General features: G+C 33.2%; 1 protein-coding gene across 6 annotated transcripts in view; it reads left to right on the forward strand.

Moving 5' to 3' along the window:
* Nucleotides 1–15,568, forward strand: part of PCNX1 (pecanex 1) — a 133,855-nt gene that overhangs the window by 99,078 nt on the left and 19,209 nt on the right. For all 6 annotated transcript variants that reach the window (XM_039883672.1, XM_039883674.1, XM_039883673.1 and 3 more), the window contains 6 exons: nucleotides 1,544–1,652; nucleotides 2,390–2,519; nucleotides 5,178–5,236; nucleotides 6,976–7,191; nucleotides 12,656–12,909; nucleotides 14,604–14,834. In XM_039883672.1, the coding sequence (XP_039739606.1) occupies nucleotides 1,544–1,652; nucleotides 2,390–2,519; nucleotides 5,178–5,236; nucleotides 6,976–7,191; nucleotides 12,656–12,909; nucleotides 14,604–14,834 (999 nt within the window). The remainder of the gene's footprint in view (nucleotides 1–1,543; nucleotides 1,653–2,389; nucleotides 2,520–5,177; nucleotides 5,237–6,975; nucleotides 7,192–12,655; nucleotides 12,910–14,603; nucleotides 14,835–15,568) is intronic.

The raw sequence follows: 15,568 nt of genomic DNA on the forward strand, positions 1-15,568 counted from the left end.
TATATTTGTCTAACCTCTAATTTGTATGCATTTTTATCATTTATTTCTTCTTCTAATGAGCATGGTTAACCAAAGGAGAAAACTGGAAAGTTTATCAGAAAATTGTTTCTAGAGAAGCATGTGGTGTCTTACAAACTTAAATATCTAGATTGGAAATTACATCTTATTATACTGGTTGGAAAAAAGTGAAAGTTGCAATAAAATATAAACTAAATCCTCGAGTCACTACACTTTCCTCAAATTAATTTGGATTTTTTATTTAATGCTTTCATTTGTTCAGCAAACTGTTTTTGAGAGCAAACATTCCAGAACTGTGTGAGATGCTTAGGCTACATCGCTGAACAAATCAGAGAAAGCTCTGCCTTAAGGAGTTTGCATTTTATATGGTTACTTGATAGAACTTAACAGTGATAATCAGGAAGTAATAGTCAAGGGATCTCTTTAGATTTTTTAAGATACCATTGTAAGATACACCATTGATTTAATAACCTTTTAAGAAAAAATTACTCAGTGTATATAAAAATGTTTACCCACTAACTACTTACCTATGTAATTATATATTATTCGTTCTTCAATATTACAGTAAAATTTGAGTACAATCTGTTCCACATTTAGACTGAAGTTTTTTGGATCACTGCTTTTAAGCAGTCATAATGGCATCTTGATAATATACATCCTGCTTTTACTTCCTGTCATCCTGATCACATGATTATGAGGATTGCCAGCATAATTCTGAGTCATAACAAAGAATGCAGGAGTTCATCTGCATTTTCTAATTGATTGAAGTTGTGACTTCTGTTTTAAATAGGAAGTTAAGCAGGTTAATTGTAAATCAGCCAAGTGATTTAAATATGAGGTGTTTAGAACATGAATCATGGCACCTAATTAGTCAGAATGTCTTGCTTTGAAGATTCCGTGATCTGTTTTGAGAATTGGACCTTGCACTGCCTGGTATGCAGAGGCAGTTGGGCAAATTCAACAATTCTGTTTCAGTGTTGAAGACATATTCAACAGAACAGATCCTAATTTAAATAAGATTTAAAAGTGTATTTTGTTTCCATTGACAATAACAATTGAGATTATGAACAGATGCCTAATATACACTACTAAATTTTTAGGCAACCAGGGAGTGACAACTATATTGCAACGTTAGCCCTCCCTGGCTGCTTTCAAATTCCTCTTGACATTGCATTTAACTCAGTTTCCAAAGCACAGAAATTTGAGGGAAATATCTTAGAATCAAAATAATGTATATTAAGCTTTACAGACATCTAGATTTCCTACCTTTCTTTGTTTTGCTTGTACTGGTAACATAACCAATAGAATTTTTTAAACAGAAGAAACCAATCTATAAATCAGCTAGCTGTCTTTCCTTAAAAATATATTGTGTTTTGGCAGTTGATATGTCTTTTCCTTTCATGCAAATGGCAAATAATTTCAGTGCCATTTCCCCATTAGATAGAAAATACATTTTAAAGGTCTTTCATTTTTCTTTTCAAATATCTGATAAGATTTTTACTGATTTTTTTTTTTCCTCCTACAGCTTTGGGAACTCCTTTATAAATTGCAGTTTGTGTATACCTACATTGCCCCATGGCAAATTACATGGGGTTCTGCTTTCCATGCTTTTGCTCAGCCCTTTGCAGTGCCCCGTATCCTTCTAATAAAAGTTTTATAAGAAAGGGCAGTCATATCCTTGATAAGAATGTTGGTTTATAGGCATAACCTTTCACAGGCATAGAATATAGGTTATTACGTGATAAATTTTCAAATGTTCTCAGTCCTTTGAGTCCACACCTCTACTCATTTTGATTGTTTAACTTGTATTAACATCTGTGGCCTACAAATCATCTGAACATGAGAAAAGTATAAGTTTTATAATTAAGTAAAACTAATTTTTATAATTAAGTAAAATTTTAAATTGTTATTAAACTTTATGTCCAAAATCTATCGTCATTATTTCTTAAAAATACTTTCTAAGTAAAAGTTAATGACCATGTACATGTTGAAATGCAGACTTTTTGTATCTGTAAATTGTAGTTTTATCTTCTGGAAAATTAAATCCAAGCATCTCTTCCCAAAAGTGATATATGGACTTTTATCAGATACATGTTAGCAAATATTTATTTAGCTCCCTTCAAAGCCTCATGCCAGGCTGTACTTTCTAGCTATGTCTTTTCACTTCTACCCCATTATACTGTCCAGTGGCACCCTTTTTCTGTATTTCTCTGATGAACCTTATTTTTCTAGTTTCTGTAATTGCAATGTGTTTGTGAGATGTATTTGTGTGTGTGTGTGTGTGTGTGTGTGTGTGTGTGTGGAGCGTGCCCGTTAGTGTGCATGTGTGTGCTCAGTTGAATGTTAAGGTCCTTAACCAGTTTTTCCATAGATTCAGCCATGTTGTTTGTTCAGGCTGTTGTATCAGCCTTCTTTTCTACGCCACTAAACCCCTTTCTGGGAAGTGCAATATTCATCACTTCATATGTTCGACCTGTGAAATTCTGGGAGAGAGACTATAAGTGAGTAAAATAAAATATTTGAAAGCCAATTCTTATCTTTCTTTAATTAGGAAAAACTATCAACAGCATTATTATAAGTAATCCAGAGTTAACAGTTTTTTGTGTTAAAAAATTTTGCTAAAATTTTATAAATACTCAGTTTCAAAATTATATAAAATAAGAAGAATCAGTGTAATACTCTTTATTTCTCTACCTTTTATTGTATTTATAAGATTTTTTAAAACATAATTCTAGTTGGATATTCTCATTTTTCTCTTTTTTCTTTTAGTGCCATTTCTTAGAATTGTTTTCAATAATACTCTGAAAGTTTATGCTATACAATGTTACATCATTATAACAGTCATAGTTATCTCGCAGTTGTCTTAGAAACAGCTGTTTCTAGAGGTAAATTTTTTATAGGTTATTTCTGGTTTTTCATGAGGATAAGTTTTCAGTAACCATCTTTGTACATAAAGTGTTTTCTTCATTTAGGCTTGGTTCCTTAGGCTGTTTAATCTGATGCCTAATACTAACTATGCTTGTATATAATCTTTCCAAATTTCTTTTACTTGAAGAAAGAATATCTAAAAGGGGACTTACTGAGTTATAGAGCTTAAACATTTTAAAAGGTTTTTACATGTATTAACATATTGATTCAAAAAGAGCTTGTACTAATTTATAATCCTATTGGCTATTTCCATGACTGTTTTTTTCTTTATACTTTGACACATTGATACATAATAGGTGAAAATGGTAGTCTCACCTTTTAAACGGCAAACTGGCTTGTGGATTTGAAACTTTTACTCTGGTCTTTTGTCAAACTACACATGGTATTTCCTTTTTTGGTGAATTTTAGTGTTATCTCCTATTCTTCTGGGCCAACTTCTGGGCAGCCGTTTTTAAACTTTTTGGTTTCAGAACTTTATACAATCTTAACAGTTATTGAAGTCTCCAAAGAGTTTTTGTTAATATAGGTTTTATCTACCAATATTTACTGTATTAGAAATCAAAACTCAAAAATTTTAAGTGTTTATTAATCAATTTTAAAGTAATAAACCCATTACGTGTTAACAAAAATAACATTTTTGTAATGAAAATAACTATATTTTCCATCCTATCAAAAAAAATCAGAATAGTGTCATTATTTTATAAATCTCTTTAATATCTAGCTTCATAAAAGACAGCTAGATTCTCATGTCCACTTCTGCATTCATTTGATCAGTTGTTGCAATATGTTGTTTTGGTTGAAGTATATGAAGAAACTCTGTCTTTAAACAGACATAGTTTATAAAAGAAAGTATTTTAATAGCCTTTTAGACAATCGTGTATATTCTTCTTTGATTGTTCACTAAAAGTCAACAAATGGTTATTTCCTAAAGAATCTAAAACCATGTCCATTAGTATCTGGAACTGTGTTACATCAAAATCTACTGATATGTCTTATGCTTTGGATGGATCTTTTACCCATGCATAATCAGTCATTTAGAAAATATTGGTTCACTGAGTAATGTAGATCTTCCAAATTTTGGCACATTTCATTATAAAATATTTTTTAAAGTGTATTCATTCATATCACCACCAAGTTCAAAAGAAAACTGAGTATTGGGAAGCTATCAAGCTCATGATGATGGATATAAATTTTCCAAACTTCTAATTTTTGCTTGAAAACACAAATTTTACTATTGGCAACAGATACCATTATTAGTTGTTTTCCTTGAAATGACAAACTTACTTTCTTCATTTTTGAGAAATGTTTGTCAAATACTCAAGTTTGAATAATCATAGCTTATCTATCAGCCATTCAAGTAAAACTGGTATTCTGTGGGAAAAAAAAAAAGTAGCTAGTGTAGCTTGTAAATCAAACAGTTGCATAAAGCTTTTCCTTGAGACGATGATCCTGCTTAAGAATAGAGTAGAATTGCTTTATGTGTATTTTGCCACACAGAAGATTAAAAAGGCCTATACTGAGGGTTTGTAGTTTAATAAAATTAGTATTTTTATTGCTTCATTAAGGACATTTTAAAGTGAAACTTGAATTTTTATTTATTGTTTTCGCCTCTTGGATGTGTGGCAGTTTGGTGTCCCTGCCTTCATTCATGTTAAAGCACCATCAGTCAATACCCACCATTGCTTTTGCACCATTAGTGCAATTGTCAACACAGTAGAAAAAAGCAAATAACAGCTCAGTGTTATGAAAATAGTTTTGACCTGGAAAACTCCCTGAGAGAGTCTTGAGTCCCATACTTCAGGCTCTGTGGACTACGTTTTGGGAAAATCGCCGTTGCAAAGAGTACTGTGCCACTGGAAATTAATAGCTATGCTTGGAAAGAATGTTTGTGTACTGCGTATTTTTAAGAACTGTATACAGTATGAATTTTTTTCATCCTGATCCATTTTTTTACATTAAACTTATTAATGTCTCTACACACTGTTCAGTGAAACACTAGTTAGGAAATAACTGCTGTGCTTATGAATGATGGGTGTGGGAGAGTAAAAAGCCTTACCCCTAAGGTGCCACTGCAGAGTTTTATCTATACGCTATTCATAGATTCTTCTCAGAGATATTCATAAAGTGATCATATGTATTTCATTTGTATTTATAGTTTTCTCCCTTTTAGATATTAAGCATTTTTTAAATATGAAAAAGGTTACTAAAATGTTTTATTTTGCCACCTTTAGCACAAAACGAGTGGACCATTCTAATACCAGATTGGCTTCCCAGCTTGATAGAAATCCAGGTAATAGCTCTATTTGTGAGTAAAGAAGCAAATCGTAGGAATTTGTTACATATGTATACAGTACTTTACTGCCAGCTTGTTTAGAATCTTCTGTGGGTTCCAAATGGTATTTTTTTTAAAACCAAATATCCTTTGCTTTATTTTGTTTTACTTTAGCAAAATATATGTAAATTAGTTTCTACAATTTATATACCCATCTTTTATAAAATGTGTTTTAAGAATGCTGATAGGAATAAAAAATGCCATTCAGAAATTGTACTTACATAGGTTAAAAAGTAGAACACCGTTAACATAAAACTGTTATGTATATTGAAGAGTATGCAATCCAACAAATATGTGTTTAATTAATATGTTGCCTCCCCTGTTCCCTGAATATTTAGGTAAATATTAATTTCATTTAGTTTATGATATATAGAGATGTCATGTAGGGGGGCCAAATAGCCACTCAACATAGGGCTTCAGTGGGTAGCATTTTGGTGATGTTACCATTATTTAAGTCTGGTTCTTAGTTTTGTTGTTTGGGAAACATCCTTTTGTCGGCCCATCTATTAGTAATCTGACACAGAGAGGGTGAATATCACCGCCCCAGTCATAAGAGATTAATGTATCAACCAGAATTCCAGTATATTTATTTACTAAAAGAAATGTTACTCTCACATAAACTAGAATATTTTTATTCATTTGACTCACAGATTCCTTCAAATGCTCTACTTGAGAAACTAAATTACAATAATCAGATTGATTCATAATTATAAAATTGGATTAAAAAGGACTAGTTACTTAATATTAATTACTGCATTATCATGTTCTGGTAAATGAAACAACCATCTCAGCTCTAGTGTGTCCTCATAAAGGTTATGATGCTGATGATACCATCCTGCGTATCAAAAAGGTCATGTCCCAAATTAATATGCACACTTTGTAATGGGCAGACATAACATTAGACAGGACCATTTTCTTGAAGTTAGAGTCTACAGTTCTCCTTTCATTATTCTATTATTTAGTTAGGCTGAGTTTAAAATAATTATTAAGCTTTGTATATTTTGCCATTCTCTAGTACAATACTTAGAGTACTCATTGACAGGTTATTGCTCTGCATGAGTTACTTCTGAAGATGGTTGTTTCATTTATCGGGTAATGTTTTATCCTAATTTTTTCTTAAAGGGTGACTGTAATAATTTTGTAGATTCTTTGCTGCTGTTTCTTTATATACAGTTTAGTAAGTTAGTTTTAACCCTCTTAATGTTTTTTTTTTTTTTTTTTGAATGACCAACTTCTCTTTGTTTTGGATTGCCTTGTTTGTTCAAATTTTGTATTACTTTACACACTTTATCAGTATGTCTTTTTGTTCTAGTTCTGAATTTCTTTTATCTTTTTTCGTTTTCCTGCATGGTTTTAATTATAAGGCATAGTTCATTGAGTAGTGATAGAAAAGATCATGGACTATATAAAATGTGAAAAAGACCTTAGATTTCATCTAATCCAATTGCCGCATTTTATGATTAAGAACCAGAGATTCAGAGAGGTCCTGTGACTTCTAACTAAATTCTTAAACCTTTTCCATTACCTTGTGTTTCATTTTTACGTAGAAATCGTAAGGGTCTAAATATTATTTTCCATCTCAAAAATTGTAGATACTAACCTAAGTGGAAATTAGTTATAATATTTTTAACAATCTTGTTTGTCAATATAAAGAGAATAGGATACAATTTAACATTTAAAAAAATTTCTTCTTGTAGGATCAGATGACAACAATCTGAATTCCATCTTTTATGAACATTTAACCAGATCACTACAACACAGTCTCTGTGGTGATTTGCTCCTAGGACGGTGGGGAAACTACAGTACAGGGGACTGTTTCATTCTTGCCTCTGACTATCTCAACGCATTAGTACACCTTATAGAGATCGGCAATGGGCTGGTCACTTTTCAGCTGCGGGGACTTGAATTCCGAGGTAAGACATTCACCTTTTGTTTCTAGAACGTACTCCTGTGACATCTCAAATCAAACGTTATCATAAAATTTGATCCTTAGTCTTTGGAATTGTTGAATGAGAAAAGTTGTTGAAGAGTACTAGATTTTTTCCCTAAAATTTTACATTCAAAGAATCATTTTTATGATATACTATACAATACTATATGTGTAAAAATAGTATCATTAGTATATAATTGGCTCGTTTACCTGATGTCATTGAATTTTTGTTGATCGGTGCTTTTTCTCTTGAGAGTCTCTTTTTGTGACCAATGCGTGTATCTTTTAGATAGCTGGCAGAATAGAATGTCGTGTTTGTGTGTGAGACAAAGAGTAGCTAACCAAGTTACTTTCTTATAGATAACATGCCTTTTTCCTCAACAGTTTTTTTTTTAATTGAGGCGAAATTGACATAACATCAAATTAACTATTTTAGAGTGAGCAAATAGTGGTATTTAGTACATTCACAATATTACTCAGCCACCACTGTCTAGTTCCAAAGCATTTTTATCACCCCAAAATAAGACCCCCATCCATTAAGCAGTTACTTCCTTTTTCCCCCACCAGACCTCAACAGTTTTGTATAAGACAAATGAAGCCATTTCTACACAGAAAATCATGCATTCAAAAACATATCAGTTTAATGTTATCGACTGCTATAAGTTGAATATCTTATGAGCATGAATAGATACTTGTTTTATAGGAATTGAAGAAAGTCCTGTTAATGCATATCTTTCCATGCTAGGGAACGTTTGGACTTGAGAGTTTTTAGAGCATCCAAACTGTTTTGATCTATTCTAAAAAGTGCCTTGTGTGTTTTTAACCTGAAATAGGAAATTAGAAAGCATTTGACTAGAAAGACGATACAGTCAGACCTATAACCTCTAGCTTTATTTTCACCCTGATGTTGAATCACATAACAAATTATGTAATATCTTTTGTTAATGGTCCAAGTGCTTCTCTAAAGTTATTCTGTTCACTGGAAATGAATTTTACTTATGGGACACTCAGATAAGGCAGTAAATGTTTGTTTGTTATTCATTTGTAATCCATTTTCTCCCTGCCCCCGCAACTTTCCCAGAATGGCCTCTTCTTGTCTTATGGTTTCTTTCTGTTTCTCCATCAGGAGCACAGGACCTTAATTCTATCTTTTTTAAAGTCTTGCCCATTACTGTTCAAAATTAATCCAACTAGACTCATCCAAAAGTCAGCATCCTCTCACCACTACACTTAACCACTGCTATGACTTGAACTTCTTTTTAAATTGTTGGCACCTGAAGATTTCACCTTTGCTTTTTTAATTTTAATTTAACTTTATTTATACAGATGTGTACGGAGAGGCTATTTTATCTGTTGTTTGAATTGGAAGGGGTCCTTCTTATTATCTGTTCATTCCACCATGTTGATATTCTCCAAATCAAAAATTGATCCAAATTTTCACTCTCTCAACTTTCTCTGGTACCAAGTAGATTCAAATAAAATTTTAAATATTGAATGTCAGTTGTAATTGAAAAATAAAAATAAAATAAAAAATGAAATAGAATTTTGGCTAATTCCTTTGCCATCCAGACTCTCATTTGCCAAATAAAATTCAAATCAAACCAGTTTGAGAACACAATACCTCTTACTATCTGAACTTGTGCTAGATTTGGATAACAAGGGGTACCTGTAATTCTTCACTCAGTTATAGTGATTTTTTTAAGGCAGATTTGATCAATGTCCCTTCCATGCTCAGATTTTTCAGTAGCTTCCTCTTGCATTTAAAATAAAATTCAAACTCCTTGACATGCCCTGCAACACCACATGCTCTGGCCTCTGCCAGTTTCTCCAGCCTCGGTTTATACCATTCTCCTCACTCACTCTTGCCACGTAGCCTTCCTTATAGAGCCTTAGCTGTGCTAAATTCTTTATTAAGGACTCCTTATTGCCCTTCTCCTTGCCTAGGAAGTACCAACCATCTTCCTTCCTTCCACTGATCTTCTATCTAGCTAATTCCTTAATTATCTTTAAGTATTAGTCTAAATGTCAGTCTCTCAGAGAAGCCTTCTCTAACCACCTGTCCAACACGATTCTCTCTCATATATTCTGTTTTTACCACCTTAGTGCTTAGCATAGTTGTAATATTATATTTATTTGTGTTTATTTGTTTAAAGTTTATTTTATAGCCTGCGAGTTGGAAAACTTTTTTGTAAAGAGCCAGATAGTAAATGGTGTAGACTTTGGGGCCTATGCACATTCACTGTTGCATATTCTTCTTTGACTTTTCTTTTAAACAACCCTTTAAAAAATGTAAAAACCACCTTTGGCTTGGGTTTGGCCCAAGGGCTATTTTGTATATCTTTGCTGTATATTATAAGCTCCTCCAGGGCAGGAATCATATCTGCTTCGTTCATCATTGTTTATCCAGTACCTACTACAGCAGTTAGCATATAATACATAATTAGTTAATTTTGTAGAGTGATTAAATAATGTAAGTACATAGCTTTTTCTCTTTTTCTCTTTATTCCAGAACTCTCATGAGGTATGATTATACTCTTGCTCAAATGTTTTCTTGATCATTGGTGATTTTCTTTCTGTCACAGTGTTAGCCTCTGTCCTGTCTACCTCCTATTCCTAAAAATATTAATCAAGAGTGTCAGTATTTTGCCAGGCAGACATTTGGATCTGCTCAGCATTTTGATGTATTTTCTGGGGTATATTCCATTAAACCAGTTTAATTCCTTTGATTTTATTGTCTCTTGTAGTGGATGCTGAATTTCAAGTGACATTTAAACAATTTTTTTGATCAGTTTCCTGTAGGTCTTGGTTAAACTCCTTCATATTTATTTCATTTTCATTTTTACTTTACTGATAATCTCAAGATTCTTTTCCATGTAAGTTTATGTCAAAGATTTGAGTTATCAATTAGTTTTTTGTCTATCAAAATTTTATGATTACGGCTTCTACCGTGTTAACTTTTTCTAATTGTAAATGTTACTTCTACCAACTACAGTTTTCCAAGTCAACTTTATAGGTCAAAATTTTATGCTACTTGGATTTCTTTCAGTTTTCACTCAAATTAATTTTAACATGTCTAGTTTTCATAATTGTTAGTTTTGCTTATTTATTTTTACCAGTCGTATTCACTATGAAGTGCCCAAAAGATGTAACTAATTGTCAATAGATCCTCATAGATTTATTCTTTAATCCCTTTCCAAGTCTCAAATTCTTTTTTCAGTTATTAATATCAATTCCTGTGCTTATTATTGACTTCAATTTTGAAGCAAAATGTATTACTAGGGTATGTTGTGGTAGAAAATATTTATGGTATTTGTTTGGTGGAGTAAAAGTATCCTGCATTAATGCAGATGCCCTACTCACTGTATTCTACTACTCTGAACAGGGACCTCATTTTGTCCTAAGTGTCAAAACCTCCCAGTTCCCTCTTGCCACATCTCTTGTCTGTATACTCCTAACAAAATGATCTACACAAAATATAGCTCTCATTATGTTATTTCTTTCACTTAAAAACCTTTGACTGACTTCTCAGAAAGAAGACAAAATGAATAAAATGAAGTAATAAACTATAAAACCTGAGGAATAGATCCAATGTCATGCTACAGTTTAAAAAACCCAGGCTCATAAAGTTTCTTCTAGAACTTGAATAATTCTTCTGCCCTCTCTACTCTGTTCTAGCACATGGATAAAGAAGGAAAATTTCTCAAGGCATTTTACAAAACCAGTGTAATACCGATGTCGAAATATGACTAAACTGACCAAAAAGTAACTAGTTTAATTCACTTATGATAATAGATGCAGAAATCCTTAGAACCCAAAGTAAGCAAAAACCAGCACTGCTTTTTTAAAGTACCCCTCACTAATTTAACCATTTTTCCATTTTTGAAATTAAGTACTGAGAAGAATCAAATTAAGAGACTTCATCTTCTTTTAATAGGTCACAGGAGAAAGACAATAAAGTATGATTCTCTCAAAAGATTCCAGAAGACATTTGATTAAATTTCATTTCCATTACTGCTTTGAAAAGTACTTTATAAGATTACATACATCTTTATTCTGGGGGAAAAATTGTCTGTGTATATATATAGTTAGTATCACATGTAACTGTCAACCACAGCAGGCATTCCTGTTAATGTTAGGTTCAAGACAGGATTTTTCTTGTCACCACTGTAACATTGTTTTAGAAATGTTCACAATGTAATTAAACTAGAAAATGAAATAATAGAATTGTTGAGGGTTCTGGAGTACTAACCAGTCCAGATCATTAGCCTGGCCAAGCTTGCCTCCTCAGCCTTATCTTTCATTATGCCACCACCATCACAAAGTGGGGCTAGGTTTTGTGGCATCTTTTTCTCTCAAAGCAGTATGTTTTAAACATGGATGTTTTAAACATGGATTTAAGCAGTATGTTTTAAACATGGATGTTTTAAACATGGATTAAACATGGTGTATATATTCTCTTTAAAGGAAAAAAAATGTATAGTCCCACTTAAATTATTTTTATTATAATTAACTTTAATATGTGCCTTTATGAAATTAAGTGTAATCACTTTATAGTCCTTACATAATATAGAGAATTTACAAATTAAATGGAAGCAAGATTACAGAACAAAATAAAAATTAACATTAATGTGATTGATGATATTTTGCTAGCTCTAGATTGCCATGGGTCTAATTCTATATTTAATCTGATATTGTATTTTTACTTCAGTAACACTATGCAAAGAATGCCTGTTTGATAAGTATCTTGCATAAAAGAATATAACTTCAAAGAATTGTTTGCTAGTGCAGAGTAATCAGAGTTCATATCTATTTGAAATGTTATCATCACATAAACCTCAAATGCCAATTATATAATCTTATTCAATTATTGTTGGAATTGGCAACAGAAAAAAATGTAATTATGTATTTAATATTAAATTATAATGGACTATTCCAGGTTATATAGCCATATAAGCAGGATGTATGTAATATATCTGCTGGCAGCACTGACATGATACTGGTAAGCAGAGCTCAGATTCTTTTTGAGTTTTGCATGTCTCTTGGGTGCCCTGGGACGATTCATTTTTCATTCCACTCTTTTTCAGAATTAACTCAAACCTACATGAAATGTACCTTTACTCATTTGGTCTTCATTTGACATGAATGCAGTTGCAAAGCCAAATTTGAAAAGTTTGGAAATTGATAAATCAAAATTAAAGAGATTCTTAGAACCTTGAATGCAGTAATGCACACTGCATTTCTGCAGGGGATGAAAGCACAATATGTTTGGTTTCTGGAGCTTGCTGCAGTTTGTTAGTGAGCATTCTAAGGCAAATCAGTCACATACTTCCATATGCTATAATGTGTATCTTTTTTCTACATTTCTTGTGACTCTAAAGCATTTATTTTTCCAATTTGTTTCTCCCCCCTTTGTAAGTGGCGTCTCTCTCTCTCTCTCTCTCTTTAAGGAACTTACTGTCAACAGCGAGAAGTGGAGGCCATCACTGAAGGTGTTGAGGAGGATGAAGGGTTTTGCTGTTGTGAACCTGGCCACATTCCCCATGTGCTTTCATTTAATGCTGCGTTTGGCCAGCGCTGGCTAGCTTGGGAAGTCATAGTCACCAAGTATATTCTGGAGGGCTATAGCATCACTGACAATAGTGCTGCTTCTATGCTTCAAGTCTTTGATCTTCGGAAAGTACTCACCACTTACTATGTTAAGGTAAGGGTGTATGTCTATTTAGATCTAATAATCAGGGGCTCTCCTTAGAGAAGAGACTTTTTTTTTAACATGTGCTTTGCTTGTGTGTAGTGATTTAAATTCTCTAGTTTCCATATAGTTTTATCTACAAAGGTCTTGCTGTTTCATTCTTTAGTGAAACTTATTCCATTTGTTCATTAATATTAATAGCTGCTATTTGTAACTCATGTTGTAGGCACAGTGCTAAGGAATTTACACATGTATGCATACATACACAAACGTGCATCTTACCTAATTTTCTAAAGGAATGTTACAGATAAACAAGTTAAGAATCAGAAGTGTACTTGCCTAAAGCCTTTTAACTAGCAAGTTGAGTTAAGGATTTTTAAAACTGAGGCTTGTCTGACTGAGCTCTTTCTGTTTACCACTGCTTTTCACTGCTTTAGACAAACTAAATAAAAGTATTGCAAGATTCGGGAGGTCCCAAAACCACCCTCACTTGTGACAGTCAACTACAATTTCAGGGTCTCAAGGTCACCCTCAGGTTCAGTAATTTGCTAGAAGAAGTCACAGAACTCAGCAAAGCCATTACATTTACAGTTAGGATTTAATATGGTGAAAGGAAACAGATTAAAATCAGCTAAGGGAACAGGCATATTCGACAGGGTCCAGAGACACAAGAAATGAGCTTCCAGTTGTCCTCTCCCAGTGGAGTTGTGTAGACAATGCCTGTTTCTCCCAGCAACAGTGTGTGACAATATTCATGGAATGTTGCCAACCAGGGGAGCTCCCCTGAACCTCGGTGTGGAGAGTTTGTTTTGGAGTGAAGTCAGATGTGATTCACCACCCACATAGTCCGCTTTAGTCTCCGGCTCTTTAGAGGTCATGGCTCTAAGCCTCCAGGTGAACAAAAACTCTGTTATCAGGCAGGACACCCCAAGAGATTCGAGGGCCCAAGAGCAGAGACTTATCTTTAGTGAGATTAGTTCTTTACTGCACAGGTATTCTATTTTTGCAAAAGATTTTACAGAAATACAGCATGGTTATGATTTGGGGGCTTACAGGCAAAGCTAGTATTTTCAAGAGGAAAATGTGTGTTAAATTTTAATGACCATCTTGTAATTTTTCATATCTTATGTTATTTCCTCTTTGTACTACCTTGTTTATGCTGATTGGGGTGAACCTTGAGTCTTCTATTTAATGTTTGGTTAAACCTAGCCTCAGAAAGCTAGAGACTGATTTCACAACATATTTTACACGTGTGTGCACTTGTTTGTGTGTGGCATTTTCCGTCTCTAAATATGTATATTTCTGTTGCTTTATTATTATATTTCTGTAACTTGACCTAGGATCACAGGATGATTTAATAGCTTTCTATGAGAAATTTCTCAAAATAAACTTAGCACAATAAAGGCTCTCTTAAAAGATCCTAAATTCAAAAGCTCTAAAATCAATAGACCAGAATTGTTTTTGAAGTTGCCTTGCTGAATTTATGGTTCTGAGTTTAGAAGTATTAAATGTTTTTTTCATCCAGGTAGGCCTGAGGTATATTATTATAGCATTCTTAAAATGTATATTTACAATATTGAGCTAGAATAATATGTTTTTGAGTCGTACTATCAGTATAAACAACTGGAATTTATTTACTGGGGAATTGGAGTTAATTCACATTGTGATTTAGCCTGAATTTTTTTTTTTAATCTTTTTCTTATTAGGGTATCATTTATTATGTTACGACCTCTTCTAAGCTAGAGGAGTGGCTAGCTAATGAGACAATGCAGGAAGGACTACGCCTGTGTGCAGATCGAAATTACGTTGATGTGGATCCAACATTTAATCCAAACATTGATGAAGACTATGACCATCGACTAGCAGGCATATCCAGGGAGAGTTTCTGTGTGATTTACCTCAATTGGATAGAATATTGCTCTTCCCGAAGAGCAAAGGTAGAATTTGTTTATTTCATTTATAACTCTTTGTAATATAACTCTTTGAATTTGTTTTTCCAAAGATGGAAAGAATATGTCTGTTATTATGAAGTCAGTTTTTCTAGACCTTCCTCTTTCTGATCATCTGGGTAAGAGAATCTCTCAGGTTTATTATGATTAGGCCAAACCAACTGAAACCAAGAAAGTGGCCTCCCTCATTTTTTCATTTGCAGTGTCAAAAATCTCTCTTCAATTAGCACGCCCTCCACCCCGTGCGCATGCACATACACACACACACGCACACACAAATTCAGGTTACAGATTATATGTAGCACCTTCTTAAAGAATGCATTTTGGAGCGTTCTCCCCTCACTTCCCCCCACCAGACTTCAGGATAATTTAATATCTTTGTCTCCATTTCGAAGTCTAGGCCAGTGCTATCTAAAAGAATTTTCTGTGATGATGGAAATGTTCTGTGCTGTTCCAGTATGGTAGTTAGTAACCCATAACATGTGGCTGTTGTTAAACAGGAACACTTGAAACGGGGCCAGTATGATTAAGGAACTGAATTTTAAATTTTAGTTAATTTTCATTGATTTAATTTTAGGACTAGTGGGCAAGTGGCTCCCATATTGGGTAATGTTCATCTAGATTATTGACTTTCATATGTTAACATGGATAAAAATGAGCTAGGAATGTGTAAAAATGCAGATTCTTGGGCCTGAGAGATTTTAATTCTGTAGGTCTAGGCT

Source organism: Pteropus medius, unplaced genomic scaffold (assembly GCF_902729225.1).
Source record: "Pteropus medius unplaced genomic scaffold, Ma_sr-lr_union100, whole genome shotgun sequence".
NCBI lineage: Eukaryota > Metazoa > Chordata > Mammalia > Chiroptera > Pteropodidae > Pteropus > Pteropus medius.